At 42.5% G+C, this 23,997-nt stretch overlaps 2 protein-coding genes and 1 pseudogene across 3 annotated transcripts; all 3 read right to left on the bottom strand.

The window, feature by feature from the left end:
* Positions 1-1,025: 1,025 nt before the first annotated feature.
* Positions 1,026-7,655, bottom strand: LOC146565689 (uncharacterized; annotated as a pseudogene).
* A 774-nt stretch (positions 7,656-8,429) lies between these two features.
* LOC146565688 (uncharacterized) lies at positions 8,430-12,198 on the bottom strand. The gene is made up of 8 exons (XM_085290163.1): positions 12,156-12,198; positions 11,632-11,936; positions 11,430-11,538; positions 9,725-10,930; positions 9,224-9,528; positions 9,022-9,130; positions 8,715-8,853; positions 8,430-8,612 (listed from the first exon to the last, which is right to left on the bottom strand). Exons 1-8 carry the CDS (start codon positions 12,196-12,198, stop codon positions 8,441-8,443), a joined length of 2,388 nt encoding a protein of 795 aa, XP_085146289.1. The 3' UTR covers positions 8,430-8,440.
* A 969-nt stretch (positions 12,199-13,167) lies between these two features.
* Positions 13,168-22,728, bottom strand: LOC146565687 (uncharacterized). Of its 2 annotated transcripts, none has more exons than XM_085289016.1 (17): positions 22,136-22,728; positions 21,344-21,550; positions 21,131-21,241; positions 20,797-20,896; positions 19,749-19,816; positions 19,579-19,649; positions 19,405-19,487; positions 19,208-19,319; positions 18,951-19,091; positions 18,636-18,736; positions 18,368-18,452; positions 15,776-15,860; positions 14,462-15,685; positions 13,961-14,265; positions 13,760-13,868; positions 13,453-13,591; positions 13,168-13,350 (listed from the first exon to the last, which is right to left on the bottom strand). In XM_085289016.1, exons 1-17 carry the CDS (start codon positions 22,350-22,352, stop codon positions 13,179-13,181), a joined length of 3,330 nt encoding a protein of 1,109 aa, XP_085145142.1. In that variant the 5' UTR covers positions 22,353-22,728; the 3' UTR covers positions 13,168-13,178. The 2 variants fall into 2 exon arrangements, with proteins under 2 accessions (XP_085145142.1, XP_085145141.1); XM_085289015.1 differs by having other exon boundaries at positions 18,287-18,452; positions 22,136-22,726.
* Between the last annotated feature and the right edge of the window lie 1,269 nt (positions 22,729-23,997).

Here is a 23,997-nt window from a genome sequence, read left to right as displayed (position 1 = left end):
AAGGCAACCGTGATCACATGTCAGCAGCAGCAAAAAACGAACAGGAAACAGCCCAGATGCAGTCTCAGTATCAGAAAGACTTCCCTCCCCCATCCTCCTGCCACAGGAGGCGGACACCTGCTTTCCCGCAGCCTGACAACATTGGCATTAACCCTGCGTTCAGGTGAGAGCAGGTTTATCATCATCACAGTGTCCTTCATGTAGGGAGCAGCTACTCTGTGTCTGCGTGCTCTGATTCTTCTGATTCACAGGATCAACTTCAGCACGGTCCAAAGAGAGACTTACCCAGGCTGGCCCATCGTGAATGTCGGGTACGGTGGAAGGCAAAGACCAGCTAAGCATGACTTCTAAGCGGCAGTGGAAATCATCTTGCATGTTTGCATACATGCATGATTAATATTAAATGTCAAAGTCATATTTAACAAATGCTTGAAATTTGTCTTGTCCCAGCATGTATTCCCAATAATCATACAGTAATAAACACAAACCAGTGGAAAAAAGCCTCAGTTTTCAGTGTGTTTGACGTATATGTGTTTGCACTAACTTCATTGTCTCTTCGTATAAATAACACTACAATTGACAGCTTACTACTCAGAACATACTTGGAAATAAAAGTCAGTTCTGCCTCTTGTTTTTTTCTGGTACATTAGAGAATTACCTTTTAATGAAATAAGAGATTCATTTCCCGTCATCTTTCATATTGATGACTTCAGAAATACTTGTGCACAGTTTAAGAATCCACCCAGTGACCCATAACCGAAAGCTGATTGACCTCACTGGGCAGGACCGAGGATCAGATGGCTGAGTAAGAGCTGAGTAAGCATTTGATTCAAATTCCTGAGTTGCATGTATATGGAAAAAGGAGTAAATGTGTTTGAATACTGAGTTTTCTTCCCTCAAGTATAAATCTTGCACAACACATCATTACCAACTCTGAAAACAGGGGTCACATGAGGCTACACTGGAAAACTACCCAACTTGGGAAATCTTAAACATGTTGCAACACTTTGACAAACAGTAACACCTTAGATTTCAAAACAATGACGAATTTTATTGTTTATGATATAATCTGAATTACATTTTTTTAAAAGAAATGGGGCTGACAATGTGCTCTTAAACTTATGCTTTTTTAAAAACAAAACAAAACTGCAAACTCATTTTACATTGTGAGTCACATATAGCCTTTGACCTTGAGTGGGCCGGACCAGCGAAACTTCCCTTTCTGTCAGTGAAAAGAAGTTTAACTATGCATTTAATCCCTGGAATATCTTAATATCAGAAAAAGAAATGCAGTTTTGTTTGTCTCAGTTTATCTAAATGATAAACAACATTCTGTAGTAAATGGGGAAAAAAGTCTGTTGGGACTTAAATTGCAAGAAATAAAATTTGAATTGTATATGTGGGGTAATAATATTTATGATAACTGTATAAAAGTACAGTTCCGATTTCCCAAAGCAATCCAATTGGACTCTTAAGCAGTGATTCTGGCTGCTGGCGCTCATGTTTGACATGATGGATGTAAGTCTCATTTGGCTGGACACCACCCGTATTGTAATTTTTTCGCTAGAATAAAGAGTTGTAAAAAAAAAAAAAAACCCCAACAAAACACAACAACCCTACTTTGTCATTCCTGAGACTTCCCTGAGAAGAACTGAATATGACAGCCACAGGCAGAGTCCTGATTACCATACAGTACAATCTGAAGAATATCAGCATACAAAAAAGTAACCTTTCACACAAACAGTTATCCAAGTCACACACTCATTCACTGTCCTCCTTTGAAAGCTGAAGTGCTGAAGTGCAGCCACATGCTTCATCTCCGGTCCCGGTGCCTGCTCCTGTCTCCGTGCCTGCGGTCATCCCACTCTCGGCCTCTGTCCCGGTCATCTCTCCTTCCTCTGTTGCCCCACTCTGCTGTTCTGTGTCGGTCCCGATCGTCTCTGGCTCTCCCGCTTGGTCTGTCCCACTCCCTCCCTCCACCACCACCACCACCTCGTTCCTGCACCGGGTCTACCCCGAGATTGATGGGTTTACGGAAAGGCCTGTCCCTGCCGCCGAACCGCAGCTGTCCGGATTCCTTTTTCCCTCCAAGCCCGCCGCCGAGCCGCCGCGGCACCCATCCTTTAAGAGTCCTCTCTTGCTCAAAATCCACGAACACTTCATGCTGGTCGACCACCAGCTTGTTGGCGTCCCGGCGGGCCCGGACCACAGATCGCTCCTCTTTGTACTCAATGAAGGCATATCCTTTGGAGAAACCCGTGACAATGTCCCGGACCAGCCGGAGCCGCTGGATGTCTCCGTACTTAGAGAACACTTTGTGTAGTTTATCTTCGGTGGTCTGTGGGTTCAAGCGGGACACAAAAGCGTGAGCAGTGGGTCTCCAACGACGCCTTTGTTGGGCTTGTACCGGGCACCCATGGCCCTCCAGACCGCTCGATCATGGGGTTCCACGTCTGTGCCGTCGATGCTACCAGCTTTCAGCGGGTCGTACACCTTCGCTATCGGACTCCAGTCAGTAGTGATGGCCCGCTTGAAGCTGACGCTCCGGAGCGTGTGTCGAAAAAAACAACACACTGGTTCAGAAGCACTGTGTCGAGGCTTGCTTCGTTTGGCAAAAGTCACGTGACCAGTGACGTCCGAAGCTTCATTACGCACGTAACTGCTTCGGTACCTGATTCAAACAGATATAAGGAAGTGAATCATCCACGGGATTCGTGGAGTGTGTTGATGGTGACAGAGAGCGAAGAGGTGATCATTCCACTGACAGATATGGAGCCAGCGAGGAAGAGAGGACATTCTGGCGTGTGGGAATATTTTGAGTTGATTTTGCTCAATTCATTTTATCTGCCGAAGTGAAAAACTTGAAATGTCCAAAATCATGTTTTCATAATGTAAATATCATTACAGCATATGACTTTAGGAACACTTCCATGTGAATTAAAGCTGATGAAGACTACAAAAATGTATTTGACACTATACGTACATGACATTGCTACACAGTTTAGAAAATCATTTTGTTTATTGTTTTTAGGTGATAGTCTGCAGGACCCAGGAATACCTGCATATCTACCAGCTTGCAGTGTAGTTCCTGCACTCCACAGCCTCTTCTGTTCCATGCAAGTGGATTTTCTTCAGGGCAGGAGAAACTATTTCTAAGAAAAGAAACAGACTCAGCCAGCGCACAGTAACACTAATCCTCTTGTTAACTGTAAATAACAAAAGGGCTACCTTACATTGATCATGATTTTACTTTGCAAGTTCTTGATTAGGGGTGGGTTTTGATTATCGCCTTTCTGATTACAATCCATGCTAAATTGAATAAAGTGATATTGATTCATTAAAATCCCGTGTCGATTTGTAAATTAACGTTATTATGCCTGAAACGCCAGCATCTCAGGTTAAACCTCACAACATGTCGTCAAACACCATGCAGCTAAAACAGTAACTGGGAGCAGGTTTACGGATTCTGCATACAAACGTGAACACAGAGCGCGGACCCGACGCGTCAGAGTCAGATTTTGATGTGTCGGCGGGTCCGCGCTGTGTTTGCCTCTTTTTTTCCCCGCTGGCTTCTGCAGCTGCAGGTTTCATAACTCTCTGTTTACATCTCTAATTAAGTCTCACATGTGTCAGCTTTCTTTTAATAGATACGAAATTATGGATATATACTGTTAAATGATCAGACTTGTAATATTTCTGACTGAGGCAAAACTTTCCAGATTCCAATCAAATTGAATCGGATCCTGTATCGAATCAAAATGATTCTACAAATCAGTGACGATGCAGCCCTACTCAGCTTCCTAAGCATTTTCCCTTTCCAGTTCACAATCAATCCCACCCCTAGGTCAAAAATATGTATAGGAATTGGCCTAATCTAATATTTTGTATGAACCTGTCCAGCTGATTAAACGACAAGTAGATGGAGGCAGGACTTCACAGCAGGGGCATACTCCATAATGTGCTGTGCATTATCATATGTATATTATATATATTGCTCACTTATTGTATTTACCAACATCAAGGAGTTATGGGCAAAGAAAGGCCACCATAGTGCATGTTTAAATAGGGAAAGTTTATTGATCAAAATGTATTACGCAAATACGCATTACATTTTTTTCAGCCCCCCAATCGAGAAAACAAAACCAATTACATGTTCAAAGCAACGGAACGGTGGCCCAATATCAGAGAGAACTCCACTCTTGAGTGAGCAGTGATAATTGAGCAGTCCGTTTTATTTTGCAGATTCAAGCTGCTCTTCAAAATTTTCACCACCAGATGTCACCGGAGAGGACTGTGTTGAAAAGCTTCGAGTAATGAACCGTTTTTCAATACAAGCTTCAGTGCTTCGGAAAGCTTCATTTGGCCATCACTACACAGGAGACTGGCGGGCTTTACAAACAGTTTTCAGGGCTAATATTTCTCTGCATTAGTCGCCAATTACGCGTTAAACCACACCAGTACCGCTGAATCTATTCACTCTTCCAAGTGCATCAACAAAAACATTCCGTAATGAAACGGGGTCCAGTGTGTCACATTTTAAAGTCCCCCTACTCGCCCGACTAAGGATACTAGAGTTCCGCTGTGCTAAGATACTTAGACCAACTTAAAACTTAAATTAAAAATAGATAACGTAGATTAATTATAGCATCAGTCGACAAATTTGCAAGTATGAAGTAAGGTTAATTATTATTAATAATAAATAATACTTTTTATAAAAATAAAAAGTTTATAAATAAAACTTTTTATTCATTGCACAATACTGTCACTTTAAAAATTTTTTTTTTTATATAGTTACACCATAATCAATAGCATAGATAGTGACAGATTAAAGGCAATAGCATTGTTGTGTTATTAAGCCATTGGTCTAGCATGTGCAACCAGGACACCGATTCCTTGATTCTACAAATCATTCTTCCATAATTCTTTTTGACAGTGCTGGTGGAAAGTGCCTTAAAACTTTTACAGATGTTAGACTGAATCGGACATTGCTAGAAAAAATATTAGAGCCCAACCTGATTCCCTCACTGTGAGAGTCACAGCATCCTGTCAGTGTATGTACTCCCTGATTAATATGGCAAGGAATGACTTATTTGAATGCCGCTTTTTTCACATCTCTGTAGGTCAGTCTTTTTTAGCTACACCACAGAACTCTCAAATGTGCATTTATCTTGTACACAAAACCCTCACAGCTATACCATACCATCGACAGTCAGCTGTGGACACTCTCTTTCAGCATTTGGTTGCTGTGCACTATGTTTCATTTTGGAGTCATGAGGGACATGTCTCTATTTCTATGTCCAGGACCAAAATATGTTGGTTGTAACAAGCGGTTATTTGAGTTACTGTTGCCTAATAAAATGGGTGGTAAGTGTATAAAATGATCTAAAAAGACTGAATGTCAAATGCTATCCAAGTTACAGGTGCCTGAACACTCTTGGGACAATGCATTACAAAAACATTCTTTAATAAAACACTGAAACCACAACAGCTTCTGCTCCACGGTGAATAACTTCTTACAAAAATTGTGAACATGCTTCACTTCATTTTTCTGTACAGTTCCATCTGATACACATGGTACAGTATCAAAAGGGTTTGGAAAGGTGAAACAAATTCTTCTATGTAGTTTATTTAAAAAAGAACTTTTGCTGCGTAGATGCATCTAGTCTTGTTGTTCTAACAGCATAACAATTATACATAAAGGTTGAGAAGGTGTGCTCTTTAGCTCTGCTCCAGATTCATCATTTTCTGAAAGCCTTTACATATCCTCCACACTCCATTTATAGGCCGCTTCCTGCACAGCCTTTTTATCTGCCATCCTCTGGTAGCGTTTCTGTTCAAAACCATTTGACCTGCAAGACACAAATAAAATAACCCTATTAATTATGATACGACAAGCTAAAAGGCCAAAGACAATCCATTCAATTAGGCGCAAATTTAATATAGACGTGGAAAAAAATGATCACAATTTCTTTACCATTAATGTGCAAAATGACAAACTGATGTGTGTATTAAAAACATTCAATATTAAACTACAGTTCTGTCCTCAACAGTTTTCCTCTGTCACCGATGCACAAACTCTACCTGTCAACTCCGTCCCAGCGGTACCCCGGTGGAATATTGAACCGGTTTGGAGGTGGAGCAGGGCCTTTATATCGAGGTTTCTCTACAAAAATCAAAACAAACATACAAATAAATAAAAATACAAACAGTAGCAAAAGCAAAACTGCTGCTATTTAAAAGCTTCTTACAAGGATTGACCTGGTGAAATAAAATAAAGTCATAAATAAAATAAAACATATGTAATGTTAAATATCTTGTGTTTTTGTGCCACGGTCCTTTTTACGCCTGCGCATTGCAGCCATAGGATCGCCTTCTCTTTCCTGTTCTCTCAACATGCGGTCAAGATCCTCAAGTGGCTTAAGGGCTTCGCGCAGCGCTTCCTTAAGTTTCTGGTGATGCATCTGGATCTGTGCCAACCTATACATACATTTTAACATAAACCATTGAACCACTTTTATAATTTTTTATGTGGATATAATCACATAAACTGTGATATTTGAAATGATCATGCACATTTACCGTTTTCCCCACTGAGCGTATTTCTCGTCTGTTGCCGCTTTTTCACCAGCTTTCTTTTTCTGTTCATTTCTCTCTGAATTCAGATCCCTGCTTTTGCCACTTTTGTCTCTGAAAATCGCCTGAGCGTTACGCGATTCATCTGGTCAAAGGGGATGAATGGGTAAGTATGTAGAAACTTCATTATTTAATTTTAGGACTAAATAAAATACGACAATATAGATGATAAGCTGAAATGAGATGCAAAGCTGTATGAAGCTCTTCAATCAATGGGTGTAAAAAAATCTTAAGAGAGAAAAGTTGATGAAACCTTCAAGTGGCTGATTGTGTTTTTCTCTGCGTCTGTTCTCCTTTTGCTCTTTCCTTAAAATGTCCACAGAAACCAGGCCTGCCTTTCCACCAGATAGCATCCTTTGGCCCTGGTTATAAAAAAAAAAAAGACAATTGAAAAATATAACATTTGAGTGAAATCAGATTTGACATTAATCTTTGTTCCAACACAGTCTGCTTACCTGTGACTGGCCTGGCCTACGAGGTGGTGACAAATCTCCATCCGAGTCCCTTCCACTCGGTGGCTGCCCCCTGGGTGGAGACTGGTCAGAGTCTGAGCCCCGTTTAGTTTTTGAGGGCCTCCTTGGGGGAGATTGGTCGGAGTCTGAGGCGTTTCCCTTCAGGGGCCTTTTCCTCGGGGGAGACGGATCCGAGTCTGAATCATGTCTATTCTGACCCTTCTTAGCCACCGCTGACCGATGAGGATCCGGTGAGCGTTTTTTACTTAACAAGGATGAGCTGAGCTTGCTTTTGTTGGAGGCTGAATCTGACAAAGACACAGTTAATTTGTTAATTTTCATTTTGTAATGCCTTTTGAACAAAAATTAAAGATTTATTATTAGATCAAGCTATGTCTTTAAAATAAATTTCAATTCAAAACTCATGTTAAATGGGTCTCTGCTTTTTACTTTTATTCATATGCCACACCAGATTCCACTTTACAATTTAAATGGATCACTGACCTTTACTTTGCATTTTTTCTGACTTTCCTGAACACTGTCTTGGTGGTGACAAGTCTGGGGAGTCATGGCGTCTTCTCCTGGGAGGAGAGACATCTGGAGAGTCGTGACGTCTTCTCTTGGGAGGAGAGACATCTGGAGAGTCATGACGTCTTCTCCTGGGAGGAGAGACATCAGGAGAGTCGTGACGTCTTCTCTTGGGAGGAGAGACATCTGGAGAGTCGTGAGGTCTAGTCCTGTGAGGAGAGACATCAGGAGAGTCGTGACGTCTTCTCCTGGGAGGAGAGACATCTGGAGAGTCGTGAGGTCTAGTCCTGTGAGGAGAGACATCTGGAGAGTCATGACGTCTTCTCTTGGGAGGAGAGACAACAGGAGAGTCGTGACGTCTTCTCTTGGGAGGAGAGACAACAGGAGAGTCGTGACGTCTTCTCTTGGGAGGAGAGACATCTGGAGAGTCATGAGGTCTAGTCCTGGGAGGAGAGACATCTGGAGAGTCATGACGTCTTCTCCTGGGAGGAGAGACATCTGGAGAGTCGTGAGGTCTAGTCCTGGGAGGAGAGACATCAGGAGAGTCATGACGTCTTCTCCTGGGAGGAGAGACATCTGGAGAGTCGTGAGGTCTAGTCCTGGGAGGAGAGACATCTGGAGAGTCATGACGTCTTCTCCTGGGAGGAGAGACATCTGGAGAGTCGTGAGGTCTAGTCCTGGGAGGAGAGACATCAGGAGAGTCGTGACGTCTTGTCCTGTGAGGAGAGACATCCGGAGAGTACTTCCGACTTCTCTTTGGTGGAGAGATGTCTGGAGAGTCATGCCGGGTCTTTTTGACAGGAGAATCCTGTCCTCTTCTCTTTGAGTTAAATATCTTGTGTTTTTGTGCCACGGTCCTTTTTACGCCTGCGCATTGCAGCCATAGGATCGCCTTCTCTTTCCTGTTCTCTCAACATGCGGTCAAGATCCTCAAGTGGCTTAAGGGCTTCGCGCAGCGCTTCCTTAAGTTTCTGGTGATGCATCTGGATCTGTGCCAACCTATACATACATTTTAACATAAACCATTGAACCACTTTTATAATTTTTTATGTGGATATAATCACATAAACTGTGATATTTGAAATGATCATGCACATTTACCGTTTTCCCCACTGAGCGTATTTCTCGTCTGTTGCCGCTTTTTCACCAGCTTTCTTTTTCTGTTCATTTCTCTCTGAATTCAGATCCCTGCTTTTGCCACTTTTGTCTCTGAAAATCGCCTGAGCGTTACGCGATTCATCTGGTCAAAGGGGATGAATGGGTAAGTATGTAGAAACTTCATTATTTAATTTTAGGACTAAATAAAATACGACAATATAGATGATAAGCTGAAATGAGATGCAAAGCTGTATGAAGCTCTTCAATCAATGGGTGTAAAAAAATCTTAAGAGAGAAAAGTTGATGAAACCTTCAAGTGGCTGATTGTGTTTTTCTCTGCGTCTGTTCTCCTTTTGCTCTTTCCTTAGAATGTCCACAGAAACCAGGCCTGCCTTTCCACCAGATAGCATCCTTTGGCCCTGGTTATAAAAAAAAAAAAGACAATTGAAAAATATAACATTTGAGTGAAATCAGATTTGACATTAATCTTTGTTCCAACACAGTCTGCTTACCTGTGACTGGCCTGGCCTACGAGGTGGTGACAAATCTCCATCCAAGTCCCTTCCACTCGGTGGCTGCCCCCTGGGTGGAGACTGGTCAGAGTCTGAGCCCCGTTTAGTTTTTGAGGGCCTCCTTGGGGGAGATTGGTCGGAGTCTGAGGCGTTTCCCTTCAGGGGCCTTTTCCTCGGGGGAGACGGATCCGAGTCTGAATCATGTCTATTCTGACCCTTCTTAGCCACCGCTGACCGATGAGGATCCGGTGAGCGTTTTTTACTTAACAAGGATGAGCTGAGCTTGCTTTTGTTGGAGGCTGAATCTGACAAAGACACAGTTAATTTGTTAATTTTCATTTTGTAATGCCTTTTGAACAAAAATTAAAGATTTATTATTAGATCAAGCTATGTCTTTAAAATAAATTTCAATTCAAAACTCATGTTAAATGGGTCTCTGCTTTTTACTTTTATTCATATGCCACACCAGATTCCACTTTACAATTTAAATGGATCACTGACCTTTACTTTGCATTTTTTCTGACTTTCCTGAACACTGTCTTGGTGGTGACAAGTCTGGGGAGTCATGGCGTCTTCTCCTGGGAGGAGAGACATCTGGAGAGTCGTGACGTCTTCTCTTGGGAGGAGAGACATCTGGAGAGTCATGACGTCTTCTCCTGGGAGGAGAGACATCAGGAGAGTCGTGACGTCTTCTCCTGGGAGGAGAGACATCAGGAGAGTCGTGACGTCTTCTCTTGGGAGGAGAGACATCTGGAGAGTTGTGATGTCTAGTCCTGGGAGGAGAGAGATCTGGAGAGTCATGACTTCTTCTCCTGGGAGGAGAGACATCTGGAGAGTCGTGAGGTCTAGTCCTGTGAGGAGAGACATCAGGAGAGTCGTGACGTCTTCTCCTGGGAGGAGAGACATCTGGAGAGTCGTGAGGTCTAGTCCTGTGAGGAGAGACATCTGGAGAGTCATGACGTCTTCTCTTGGGAGGAGAGACATCTGGAGAGTCATGAGGTCTAGTCCTGGGAGGAGAGACATCAGGAGAGTCGTGACGTCTTGTCCTGGGAGGAGAGACATCTGGAGAGTCATGACGTCTTCTCCTGGGAGGAGAGACATCTGGAGAGTCGTGGCGTCTTCTCTTGGGAGGAGAGACATCTGGAGAGTCGTGAGGTCTAGTCCTGGGAGGAGAGACATCAGGAGAGTCGTGACGTCTTGTCCTGGGAGGAGAGACATCTGGAGAGTCATGACGTCTTCTCCTGGGAGGAGAGACATCTGGAGAGTCATGAGGTCTAGTCCTGGGAGGAGAGACATCTGGAGAGTCATGACGTCTTCTCCTGGGAGGAGAGACATCTGGAGAGTCGTGGCGTCTTCTCTTGGGAGGAGAGACATCTGGAGAGTCATGAGGTCTAGTCCTGGGAGGAGAGACATCTGGAGAGTCATGACGTCTTCTCCTGGGAGGAGAGACATCTGGAGAGTCGTGAGGTCTAGTCCTGGGAGGAGAGACATCTGGAGAGTCGTGACGTCTTGTCCTGGGAGGAGAGACATCCGGAGAGTACTTCCGACTTCTCTTTGGTGGAGAGATGTCTGGAGAGTCATGCCGGGTCTTTTTGACAGGAGAATCCTGTCCTCTTCTCTTTGAGTTAAATATCTTGTGTTTTTGTGCCACGGTCCTTTTTACGCCTGCGCATTGCAGCCATAGGATCGCCTTCTCTTTCCTGTTCTCTCAACATGCGGTCAAGATCCTCAAGTGGCTTAAGGGCTTCGCGCAGCGCTTCCTTAAGTTTCTGGTGATGCATCTGGATCTGTGCCAACCTATACATACATTTTAACATAAACCATTGAACCACTTTTATAATTTTTTATGTGGATATAATCACATAAACTGTGATATTTGAAATGATCATGCACATTTACCGTTTTCCCCACTGAGCGTATTTCTCGTCTGTTGCCGCTTTTTCACCAGCTTTCTTTTTCTGTTCATTTCTCTCTGAATTCAGATCCCTGCTTTTGCCACTTTTGTCTCTGAAAATCGCCTGAGCGTTACGCGATTCATCTGGTCAAAGGGGATGAATGGGTAAGTATGTAGAAACTTCATTATTTAATTTTAGGACTAAATAAAATACGACAATATAGATGATAAGCTGAAATGAGATGCAAAGCTGTATGAAGCTCTTCAATCAATGGGTGTAAAAAAATCTTAAGAGAGAAAAGTTGATGAAACCTTCAAGTGGCTGATTGTGTTTTTCTCTGCGTCTGTTCTCCTTTTGCTCTTTCCTTAGAATGTCCACAGAAACCAGGCCTGCCTTTCCACCAGATAGCATCCTTTGGCCCTGGTTATAAAAAAAAAAAAGACAATTGAAAAATATAACATTTGAGTGAAATCAGATTTGACATTAATCTTTGTTCCAACACAGTCTGCTTACCTGTGACTGGCCTGGCCTACGAGGTGGTGACAAATCTCCATCCAAGTCCCTTCCACTCGGTGGCTGCCCCCTGGGTGGAGACTGGTCAGAGTCTGAGCCCCGTTTAGTTTTTGAGGGCCTCCTTGGGGGAGATTGGTCGGAGTCTGAGGCGTTTCCCTTCAGGGGCCTTTTCCTCGGGGGAGACGGATCCGAGTCTGAATCATGTCTATTCTGACCCTTCTTAGCCACCGCTGACCGATGAGGATCCGGTGAGCGTTTTTTACTTAACAAGGATGAGCTGAGCTTGCTTTTGTTGGAGGCTGAATCTGACAAAGACACAGTTAATTTGTTAATTTTCATTTTGTAATGCCTTTTGAACAAAAATTAAAGATTTATTATTAGATCAAGCTATGTCTTTAAAATAAATTTCAATTCAAAACTCATGTTAAATGGGTCTCTGCTTTTTACTTTTATTCATATGCCACACCAGATTCCACTTTACAATTTAAATGGATCACTGACCTTTACTTTGCATTTTTTCTGACTTTCCTGAACACTGTCTTGGTGGTGACAAGTCTGGGGAGTCATGGCGTCTTCTCCTGGGAGGAGAGACATCTGGAGAGTCGTGACGTCTTCTCTTGGGAGGAGAGACATCTGGAGAGTCATGACGTCTTCTCCTGGGAGGAGAGACATCAGGAGAGTCGTGACGTCTTCTCCTGGGAGGAGAGACATCAGGAGAGTCGTGACGTCTTCTCTTGGGAGGAGAGACATCTGGAGAGTCGTTACGTCTTGTCCTGGGAGGAGAGACATCTGGAGAGTCATGACGTCTTCTCCTGGGAGGAGAGACATCTGGAGAGTCGTGAGGTCTAGTCCTGTGAGGAGAGACATCTGGAGAGTCATGACGTCTTCTCTTGGGAGGAGAGACATCTGGAGAGTCATGAGGTCTAGTCCTGGGAGGAGAGACATCAGGAGAGTCGTGACGTCTTGTCCTGGGAGGAGAGACATCTGGAGAGTCATGACGTCTTCTCCTGGGAGGAGAGACATCTGGAGAGTCGTGGCGTCTTCTCTTGGGAGGAGAGACATCTGGAGAGTCGTGAGGTCTAGTCCTGGGAGGAGAGACATCAGGAGAGTCGTGACGTCTTGTCCTGGGAGGAGAGACATCTGGAGAGTCATGACGTCTTCTCCTGGGAGGAGAGACATCTGGAGAGTCATGAGGTCTAGTCCTGGGAGGAGAGACATCTGGAGAGTCATGACGTCTTCTCCTGGGAGGAGAGACATCTGGAGAGTCGTGGCGTCTTCTCTTGGGAGGAGAGACATCTGGAGAGTCATGAGGTCTAGTCCTGGGAGGAGAGACATCTGGAGAGTCATGACGTCTTCTCCTGGGAGGAGAGACATCTGGAGAGTCGTGAGGTCTAGTCCTGGGAGGAGAGACATCTGGAGAGTCGTGACGTCTTGTCCTGGGAGGAGAGACATCCGGAGAGTACTTCCGACTTCTCTTTGGTGGAGAGATGTCTGGAGAGTCATGCCGGGTCTTTTTGACAGGAGAATCCTGTCCTCTTCTCTTTGAGTTAAATATCTTGTGTTTTTGTGCCACGGTCCTTTTTACGCCTGCGCATTGCAGCCATAGGATCGCCTTCTCTTTCCTGTTCTCTCAACATGCGGTCAAGATCCTCAAGTGGCTTAAGGGCTTCGCGCAGCGCTTCCTTAAGTTTCTGGTGATGCATCTGGATCTGTGCCAACCTATACATACATTTTAACATAAACCATTGAACCACTTTTATAATTTTTTATGTGGATATAATCACATAAACTGTGATATTTGAAATGATCATGCACATTTACCGTTTTCCCCACTGAGCGTATTTCTCGTCTGTTGCCGCTTTTTCACCAGCTTTCTTTTTCTGTTCATTTCTCTCTGAATTCAGATCCCTGCTTTTGCCACTTTTGTCTCTGAAAATCGCCTGAGCGTTACGCGATTCATCTGGTCAAAGGGGATGAATGGGTAAGTATGTAGAAACTTCATTATTTAATTTTAGGACTAAATAAAATACGACAATATAGATGATAAGCTGAAATGAGATGCAAAGCTGTATGAAGCTCTTCAATCAATGGGTGTAAAAAAATCTTAAGAGAGAAAAGTTGATGAAACCTTCAAGTGGCTGATTGTGTTTTTCTCTGCGTCTGTTCTCCTTTTGCTCTTTCCTTAGAATGTCCACAGAAACCAGGCCTGCCTTTCCACCAGATAGCATCCTTTGGCCCTGGTTATAAAAAAAAAAAGACAATTGAAAAATATAACATTTGAGTGAAATCAGATTTGACATTAATCTTTGTTCCAACACAGTCTGCTTACCTGTGACTGGCCTGGCCTACGAGGTGGTGACAAATCTCCATCCGAGTCCCTTCCACTCGGTGGCTGCCCCCTGGGTGGAGACTGGTCAGAGTCTGAGCCCCGTTTAGTTTTTGAGGGCCTCCTTGGGGGAGATTGGTCGGAGTCTGAGGCGTTTCCCTTCAGGGGCCTTTTCCTCGGGGGAGACGGATCCGAGTCTGAATCATGTCTATTCTGACCCTTCTTAGCCACCGCTGACCGATGAGGATCCGGTGAGCGTTTTTTACTTAACAAGGATGAGCTGAGCTTGCTTTTGTTGGAGGCTGAATCTGACAAAGACACAGTTAATTTGTTAATTTTCATTTTGTAATGCCTTTTGAACAAAAATTAAAGATTTATTATTAGATCAAGCTATGTCTTTAAAATAAATTTCAATTCAAAACTCATGTTAAATGGGTCTCTGCTTTTTACTTTTATTCATATGCCACACCAGATTCCACTTTACAATTTAAATGGATCACTCACCTTTACTTTGCATTTTTTCTGACTTTCCTGAACACTGTCTTGGTGGTGACAAGTCTGGGGAGTCATGGCGTCTTCTCCTGGGAGGAGAGACATCTGGAGAGCCGTGACGTCTTCTCCTGGGAGGAGAGACATCTGGAGAGTCATGACGTCTTCTCCTGGGAGGAGAGACATCAGGAGAGTCGTGACGTCTTCTCCTGGGAGGAGAGACATCAGGAGAGTCGTGACGTCTTCTCTTGGGAGGAGAGACATCTGGAGAGTTGTGATGTCTAGTCCTGGGAGGAGAGAGATCTGGAGAGTCATGACTTCTTCTCCTGGGAGGAGAGACATCTGGAGAGTCGTGAGGTCTAGTCCTGTGAGGAGAGACATCAGGAGAGTCGTGACGTCTTCTCCTGGGAGGAGAGACATCTGGAGAGTCGTGAGGTCTAGTCCTGTGAGGAGAGACATCTGGAGAGTCATGACGTCTTCTCTTGGGAGGAGAGACATCTGGAGAGTCGTGAGGTCTAGTCCTGGGAGGAGAGACATCAGGAGAGTCGTGACGTCTTGTCCTGGGAGGAGAGACATCTGGAGAGTCATGACGTCTTCTCCTGGGAGGAGAGACATCTGGAGAGTCGTGGCGTCTTCTCTTGGGAGGAGAGACATCTGGAGAGTCGTGAGGTCTAGTCCTGGGAGGAGAGACATCAGGAGAGTCGTGACGTCTTGTCCTGGGAGGAGAGACATCTGGAGAGTCATGACGTCTTCTCCTGGGAGGAGAGACATCTGGAGAGTCATGAGGTCTAGTCCTGGGAGGAGAGACATCTGGAGAGTCATGACGTCTTCTCCTGGGAGGAGAGACATCTGGAGAGTCGTGGCGTCTTCTCTTGGGAGGAGAGACATCTGGAGAGTCATGAGGTCTAGTCCTGGGAGGAGAGACATCTGGAGAGTCATGACGTCTTCTCCTGGGAGGAGAGACATCTGGAGAGTTGTGAGGTCTAGTCCTGGGAGGAGAGACATCTGGAGAGTCGTGACGTCTTGTCCTGGGAGGAGAGACATCCGGAGAGTACTTCCGACTTCTCTTTGGTGGAGAGATGTCTGGAGAGTCATGCCGGGTCTTTTTGACAGGAGAATCCTGTCCTCTTCTCTTTGAAGACAACTCGGGTGAGTCATGTCGACCTCTGCTTAATGAGCCAGCCTCTGTATTTTGATGTTCTTTTCCATTTCCTTCCTCTGTGTCATCATTTTGATCCACTTTTAGGAGAGGAAGTAAAACTATAGTAAACAACAGTCTTAACTTAATATTGCACAAATCCCCCCCTACTTCTGTGACTTCTTATTTACCTCCAATTGCTTTCCATCTGTTGCTGGTCCTAAAAACTTCCATCTGTTTCACTTCCTCAGGTCGATCATCAATCACCTCAGCAATCTGAACAGTTAACAAGAGATTAAGTTTTAAAACAGAACTTGTTGACATAACAAAATTACCCAAACTACAAGCATACCCATTTAATACAATAGATTAGATTTCAGCATTAAGTAAATGGCCTGTATTTGTATAGCGCTTTACTTAGTCCCTAAGGACCCCAAAGCACTTTACACGTTCAGTCATCCACCCATTCACACACACTGGTGATGGCAAACTAAATTGTAGCCACAGCCGCCCTGAGGCGCACTGACAGAGGCGAGGCTGCCGGTGTTCCAGATCTACTGGCGTTTAGATCAACTGGCGTTAGTCGAACAGATGTGTGGCAGACTTCCGTTTCAGGAGCTGCTACCTACAGACTAGCAAAAAAACGCCAAATGTGTCATCTGTGACACTTGTGAGGTTATCTCAAACACACTCCGTCAGTCTTGATGCTGTTGAACAACAAAATGTTTAAAAATGTGGCGAGTTTACCTAGGGTTATCCTCATGCGCGACGCGATCGCGAAAACAGCAAACAATTAACACCATGCCGATGTTGTTCACAGGACAACAAGAGTAAACGATCGGGAGACTCTTGTTGTCGTTATCGTTCCCCTCACACGGTTTGTTTCTCCGAATTCAGCGTTTTTGCTTCACAACTAAAGCGAGCAGTTTACTTTGTGTGCACTAACATGGACTCGAGTCAACCAGTGCCACCACTGGCCAAGTGCCACAGCCTACAGCCAGATCAACTTGTGACACACATCTGCAGCACGTCTGAATTCGTTTCATGCACAATACATTTGTACCTTTCAATTGTGTCTGTTTGTGCGTCATGCAAATAAACCTTTGAAATGAATGAAATGACACTAATATTTCACTAGTTTTGTAACATCACATGTCGTTACCGTAGTCTGTGTCTTTTCTCTGCGAACAAACATTTTAGAGTTGGTTGTTATATACAGTCTGTATAAGTGTGGTTAATCTAATAAACATTTGTAAGGAGATGGCAGTTACTGTGAATGTACAGCAGTTACACAGTGATTAGTAATAAACAGTCAGACAATGACCCTGACTTTCTCATTCAGTCTTGTAGATTGAATGCACCTTCTGTGGAAAGTGGTACCACACAGTGTGTGTGGACTTCCCCTGTGCAGAAGGCGACTACAAATGTTGTGCATGTTAAATAAACAGAAAAAAAGTGATCCCTGATGTCTTTGCTTACTGATTGTTTTCAGTGTTGACAAGCCACATTGCTGCCATTGCATCTTTCAACATGTTTGTGGGTAGATTTGGATGTACCAGGGGTAAGTGCAGCCACTCAGCCTCTACTCAATGTCATCATAGCAAGTTAATCTAGTAGTGGGCTATGGTATTTGGCCACAGGTGGCAGCAGTGGACTGACCTCCATTTGAAACTGCTCCAGCTGCTGTGTGATAGTGGATCTGCTACAAATTGAAGATCATATGGAAGTTTTGGAAATTAACCCTTGTATTATGTTGAAAAACAAAAAAGTGACATTGATTTTGTTGCGGGTCATTTTGACCCATACTGTGTAAATCCACTCAGAATTGTCAAGAAACTGCAATAAAACAATAGCACCTTTATTTTCCATCAGATAAATATGTAGAACACAGACATACAACAGTGACTTTCCATAACTATTTTAGGAACAATTTGGTTTTTCGTTCTTACAAACACGTATTTTGAACTTGCCCAACGTTCTCAGTTTTTCAATGCTCAACATTTTCGATTTTGTCCACATGATGGACAGAATGTAACTGTGTGCTTTCTGCAGATGTACTTCTTGTATTTCTCACAAAAAGTGCTTGTTTTCAAACAGGAATCTTCCTAACTAAGATTTAAAACAAAAGATTTCTACGTCTCCTCCAGTCTCACAAACAGAACCAATCGACACACCTGAGTCACTGACTTTCTTATATCCACTCACTCTCACTGGCTCTGTTTATTACTAATCACTGTGTAACTGCTGTAAATTCACAGTAACTGCCATCTCCTTACAAATCTTCATTGGATTAACCACACTTATACAGACTGCATATAACTACCAACTCTCCAGCCATGTTGATGGATTGCCTATATTGGCTGGAAATATTAATTTCCAGAGAAAGGACACAGACAGACGATGCTTACAGGATGTGATGTGACAACACTAATGAAATATTGACGTGTCATATTTGTCCAAGGCGTATTTCATTGTTATGGAAAAAGAGAATATTAAAATCATGATGACCAATTGGAGCAGTGATTTCTATGACTTTGTGTATATAATTTGGAATTTTGTACAAATGTAGGCCAATAAGGAATATATGATATCATTTCATTCTTTTCAAACAGACACAATTGAAAGGTACAAATGTGTTTTGCATGAAACACTGGGTTTAACAAAAACAACAACATTATCAGTACCCTCAGGTGAGGAAGTACCTTGTTCATGTGTGGTGGCAGCTGGGGACCTATGAAGCCAACACTGTTGTGAGGCATGGTGGTGATGGTGCGTGGGCTCACCACCGGCTGGGGAGATGCCTGACCAGATATGCCAGCGTTATGGTTCAAGTGGCTGTAGTCCCCAGTTTTTCCCACATCTGTGCACCTGATGACATGGAAAAAAGAATATTAACCATGACAAAGCATCAACATTATAACATTAGGTTATAATAATACATTTTCTACAAGAAAAGTGAGAATAAACATGTCTACATTATTAAATAATGATGGGAAAAGTTCTACTGAAGGAATAAGCCTAGAATGTTTAAAAATACCGATGTTTACTCACTTGATGTAGAAGAGGACATAGGCCTGCTGGTTGAGAACAGTGCTAATGTCACTGACTGACACGGACGAGTCATTCATCTGAAACCACTGCTCATTGCTGGCCTGTGAGACAGAATGAGAGAGATGTGACACAGCAGATTCAGTTTCTGAATTGAATTTGAGCTAAAAAGAAGAATCTTATGGTTATATAGGGGTCTTTTTTTTCTTTCTTTCAATGCATACAAAGTAGTTTTCTGCTGAAATGTGTTGTTTATGGTGTTTGTTTGTTTGTACTACGCAACAGCAGCATTCAAACAGATTCGGGCACAGCCAGTACCTTAATATAGCAGAAATAGTGTCCAGTATGACAACTCAATCCAGAGTGAACCAGCACAGCATACAGCCTGTAGAGCTGGGGCTCCCCGTGGGACTGCGACATGAAGGGCCGCAGATCCAGATGCTCCAAATACTTCACATCCTGATGACCACCAAACAAAAAAATTCAAACATTACATGCAAATATCCTGTTTTATAATAAAACAAAGCATCTGTCATGTATCTTTATGACTTAAGCAGACACTATTGGCCATTTGCCTTTGTGATTTTGCCTCCACTGAAGTCTGCAAAGCGTTTGAGTGAGATGGTGAGCACATTGGCGCTGCGATGGATTGTAAATCTTTTTGAGGCCGTTACCATTTTGTCGCACCTGAAGGAAACAAACATTCAGCTTGTTGACAAAAATCACACCTAAACACTAAAACTCATCATGGTTTGGCATCTCTTTGACTTACTTGGTGCATTTGTAAGCATTTTCACCACCCAGCTGTTCTGGCTTGACAAACTGCTCCAGAGCTTTGGAGACATTTGGAGCAGTCTATATGAACAGAGAGAGAGAGGAAAAACCTCACACTCCATAATGCAGAGAATACATAGTAGCAACGTCACTTTGAATGTTGTCCAATTACCTTAATTTCCAGAGTGACATCCAGAAAAGGGTCAAATGTATCTGAGACAGCTTTGCAGTTTAAACATTTAACTGAAACAGAAATCAGTGCTATGAGTATCACACAAGCTGTAAGACATAAAAAGACAAATAAAAGAAAAATAAATCAAACCTTAAAAAACAGTGACTTACCTCTGGATCTTAGGTACCCGCCAAACACTTGATGGATGAAAGAGGTTGCCTGCGTTTGCCTGTCCAATCTATAATAAAAAGATAAAGCACAAAAGTTAACTAATAAGGACAGTGCAACAATTAACTGACTGACCATTTATTTTTTAGCATTTTGGAACCAGACAATCACTTTACAGTATTCAAGTAGCAGAAAAGACAATAGGAGGAATTGGAGCACGATTAATTACTTAAGAGGCCATCTGCTGCTACACGGGAAGAATTGATTTGATGAGAATTGACACTTTAGGTTCTTAAAAAAAGAAATGAATTAATAAATTATTTTTAGGAGTCTAACAAGAAGCACAACACTCAGCCCAGTGCATCTGTTAAACGTGTAGTTTTGGTTAAATGTGCACATAGACTTCGAAGCTCTATAGTAACACATAGAAAAACCTGGATTTTCTGAATTTTGCTGCTGCAATAATAGCACTAATGCCATTAGGGTGAATAAGAGATGACCTGAGGGGTTGAGTGCTCCTGCTCACACTGCTTACCCTGTTGCCTCAGAAGAAATCTATACTAGACACTAAGTCTGGCAGCTCTCTGCCATAATCCCAGACACCTGTTTTACTACACGTTTAAGCCGCTTCTGATCTTTTCAAGCCCTGTTACCAAAACAAGCTACCACACCCAGTGTAAGAATACTTTCTGTGTTGGAGCAGTCAAGTTCATTAAAAAACTTGATATAATAATGAGGTATTATATCAAGTGGCTTGCCTAGTATGTAAACTGAGGTGTCAGTCAGGCAAGAGACTGAGGAATCTGCATTTCTGAAAAATACTCTCAGCAATTGAAGCATTAATAGTTAAAAGGAACTAGTATAAACTGCACTTCCTGAAAAACAGGATAAAGGATTTATTTCATATTCTCCTACTGTCACGGTGTTACCTCTACGTAGCTAATTATGGATCTTACTACATAATAAAGTGCAAACACTGTCAAGCCCAAGTAAAAATATTTTTGTGTGTTTAACTTGTTTAGAATGCATGCAATGTAAAATGACACTCACTTGGTTCCAGGTAAGCAGGACCTTTGCATAGCATCCACTGTGCACCGCAGGAATTCATGAGCATCTTCCTGGCTTCCATAGCGGAAGTGGTTTGCAATCCCTGTGTGAGGGGAACGAGGAAAAACAGAACCAAAAAACAAAGCAGGAGGTGAATTATTGTAAAGGATACCACAGTTAAATGCAAGTTTACACTTATTTAAAAACAGAATTCAAAATCCCTCCAGATTATTTCCCTCCAAAATTACAAAAGGTAAACAGTCACACAGCGCCTCCTATCATTAAAATATAGGTAAACACTTTGCACAGAGCACAGCAACAACAGTCATCCACTTACACCCAAGCTCATTGAGTACACCAATGGGCTTAATGACATTCCCAGAGTTGGTAAAAACCTGAATGATGTGGTTTTGCATGGTACACATCATACAGAACCCTGGCTCATGACCTGCAGCAGAGACAGAGACAAAATACTGAGTGAGTAAGGAGTGATACAATGTGAGAATCAGCGCAGGACTGCGTAACACCACTGTTGGTGAAATAAACTTACATGTTTTGGAGTGCTCCCGCGTCAGCATGTAGTTTGCTAAAGGAGGGGTGTAGCTGAGACACTGCAGGGCTGAGTTGAGGAAGCAGGTGTTCCCCATGTTCTGGAGGCCTGCACCAATGAGGTGAACCTGGGCCCAATTTAGGCTGAGCCGATCTGGTGAGAACAGCACCTTCTGGGGCAAGTCAATTCCATCGCCACTGCTGATCACTGACACACAGAGCCACAATTATTACTAAAAATCTGTTTCAATACATTTTAAAAAGGAGATAATTTAATGCCACCTTACTTATACAACCACACACTGGCACATGGCAAAGTCATGTCAGGACATCACAGTAATAGCTACAACTATTAACAGTTATATAATGTGATTCTGGCCACTGTAAAAAACTCCTAAACAGCCTCAGGAAGAAAGATAGGACAATTTGCCTTCTCCTTTGTTTCTGCTAAACAAGTTGGGCTGCCGGTCTTTATATAAAAACAGCAATTGCATCACGAGCTGAAGTGACTGATCATGCAAAGCTGGATGCATTACATAACTGGATGAATGAACGGAGAAGGGAAGCAGCAACACAACACCCACAAAAGCAGTTGTCAAACTTGTGTGAAAGCAGAAGCAAAAAGATTAGCTGTACGTTACTAAAACCAATTCTGACAAATATGGGTAAATAATGGCTAAAAAGTGTGGTTCCATATTTGCTAAAACTGGTTGGAAAACTATTCTGTCTGACAATAAAAATCTTCAAACAGCTTAAAAAGACATTTTGAAAAAAAGCCAGGATTTGCTCTGACCTTGGTCCTTGGGCTGGTCCTCAGAGGAGGGTGTACTCTGAGGACCAGCCCCTTGGTCCTTGGGCTGGTCCTCAGAGGAGGGTGTACTCTGAGGACCAGCCCCTTGGTCCTTGGGCTGGTCCTCAGAGGAGGGTGTACTGTTGTACACAGCAGCTTCAGGTCCGAGTCCGGCTGACTCGTGGTCAGACTTTTCTGAAGATCTGTCAACTATGGTCATTGTTCATAGCTGCATTAGGAACATAGACACATACGTTTATGAACTGAAAACAAAACAAAACAAAAAAAACAACAACAACTCATTGTTATTTTGGAAAAAGGGAAAGGGAAAGAAAACTTAAATACTACATCAATCCTACACTGGTTAGGTAGCAGTACAGTGAGTTTGGACAACAACAACTAAATACAAAAGCCACATTAACAGATTATACCCAATTTCGCTGTGCAAAAAACTGCACAATGACAATAAAAAGCTCTAAGTCTCTTATAGCTTATAGTTAAATAACGCTATATTAAACACTGCCCTCATACCATCGCCTAAACTTTCAGCAAACAAGTATCAGAAATTGTGTTAGATTGGATGATTTGTTTACATTCAAAAACAGACTAGCATAAGTGAGAGCCAAATATTAGTTTTTGACCGTTTGTTTTTATTTGAATCATCTTGTCAGATTCCTTTTAAATAACAAACACCAGTAGACAAGAGTAACTTTCGACATCTAATTTAACTCTGTCCAACTAACAAACTTAAAATATCGACAAAAATTAGTGTTTAGAAAACTCAAGAGGGGAAATGCCAGATAACCCACTCGACCGAGGAAATTTCCAAGTCGGAAGCACGTTTACAACAGAAGCAGCTGTTCCCTCCCACCTGCTCTTACAGAGTGGCTCACATTGGCTAAATGACGGCTGCTAGGCCTTTAACACGCAGCGTCGCAAAACCTCAAGAAAACACACAAAAAACCCTGATCATATCAGACGGAGAGCAAGTTGAGAGCTTACCAGTCTTGTCGATTTCCGAGATGGACTGACGCGCACTTAAAGAAGATGCAAAAACCATGGAAACCACATAAACATATTTGTACATTAACATAAAGCTGTTGTACACACACACACACACACATATGAAGAGAGAGAGAGAGTATGCATAGTATGCAAACGGCTACCAAACAGCCATCATAATTCGTCATACAATGAGAACAGAACAAATCAACAATTGTTATAAACACTGTTATAAACACTGAAAAGTTATAAACACTGAAAAGAGTAAAACAGAAATAGAAACAATGTCCTAGTCAAGAAATAACAAAAGGATTCAAAATTACCGTCATTATTTCTGATCTCGCTTTAATCTCGGTGCACATCTCTAAATAAACAGACAGAAATAAAACTTTGTTTTGTTGTCACAAAAATCAGGTCTGTGTGAATGATTAATTGTCACTGTCATTAAGCATATTTTATAGAATTTATATGCAAAGTAAACAAGCTGTGAAAAAGAGACCTAACTGGAAAGATTTCAGAAACTGTGAAACTTGTAAAATATGTGTACACACACACACACACACACACACACACACACGTAGGAAAATATTTAGTATACACATCCAGAAATGCATATACTATTATATATTGTACATATATTTATTAGTTTCAGATGTAGCCATTCTTGTGTTTTGCTTGTTTACATTATTGAATTTTGCACAACTCTGTTGCTTGTGAAGCTCGCACACAAGAATTTCACTCACATGTGCTGTACCAATGTACCTGCACATGTGATGTGACAATAAAAGTGATTTGATTTGATTTGATTTAACTGGAATCACTCCAAAGTAGTGGGTTAAAAAAGGGGAACAAGAGTCAACAGT

Source organism: Mchenga conophoros, linkage group LG10 (assembly GCF_057382185.1).
Source record: "Mchenga conophoros isolate Kocher_MC1m ecotype Shallow Benthic linkage group LG10, M_conophoros_male_GT1.1, whole genome shotgun sequence".
NCBI lineage: Eukaryota > Metazoa > Chordata > Actinopteri > Cichliformes > Cichlidae > Mchenga > Mchenga conophoros.
The sequence above is the reverse complement of the archived record's forward strand: the minus strand, read 5'-3'. Positions and strand labels throughout refer to the sequence as shown.

Excerpts from the sequence above, each read along its gene's own strand:
- LOC146565688 (XM_085290163.1), bottom strand. The coding sequence starts at position 12,198 with ATGACTCCCCAGACTTGTCACCACCAAGACAGTGTTCAGGAAA. Across the intron at positions 11,937-12,155 it reads CCAAGACAGTGTTCAGGAAA|ATTCAGCCTCCAACAAAAGC; the intron begins GTCAGAAAAAAT and ends TGTCTTTGTCAG. Across the intron at positions 8,854-9,021 it reads ACACAATCAGCCACTTGAAG|ATGAATCGCGTAACGCTCAG; the intron begins GTTTCATCAACT and ends CCCTTTGACCAG.
- LOC146565687 (XM_085289015.1), bottom strand. The coding sequence starts at position 22,352 with ATGACCATAGTTGACAGATCTTCAGAAAAGTCTGACCACGAGTCAGCC. Across the intron at positions 19,650-19,748 it reads CGGGTACCTAAGATCCAGAG|TTAAATGTTTAAACTGCAAA; the intron begins GTAAGTCACTGT and ends TTTCTGTTTCAG. Across the intron at positions 13,592-13,759 it reads ACACAATCAGCCACTTGAAG|ATGAATCGCGTAACGCTCAG; the intron begins GTTTCATCAACT and ends CCCTTTGACCAG.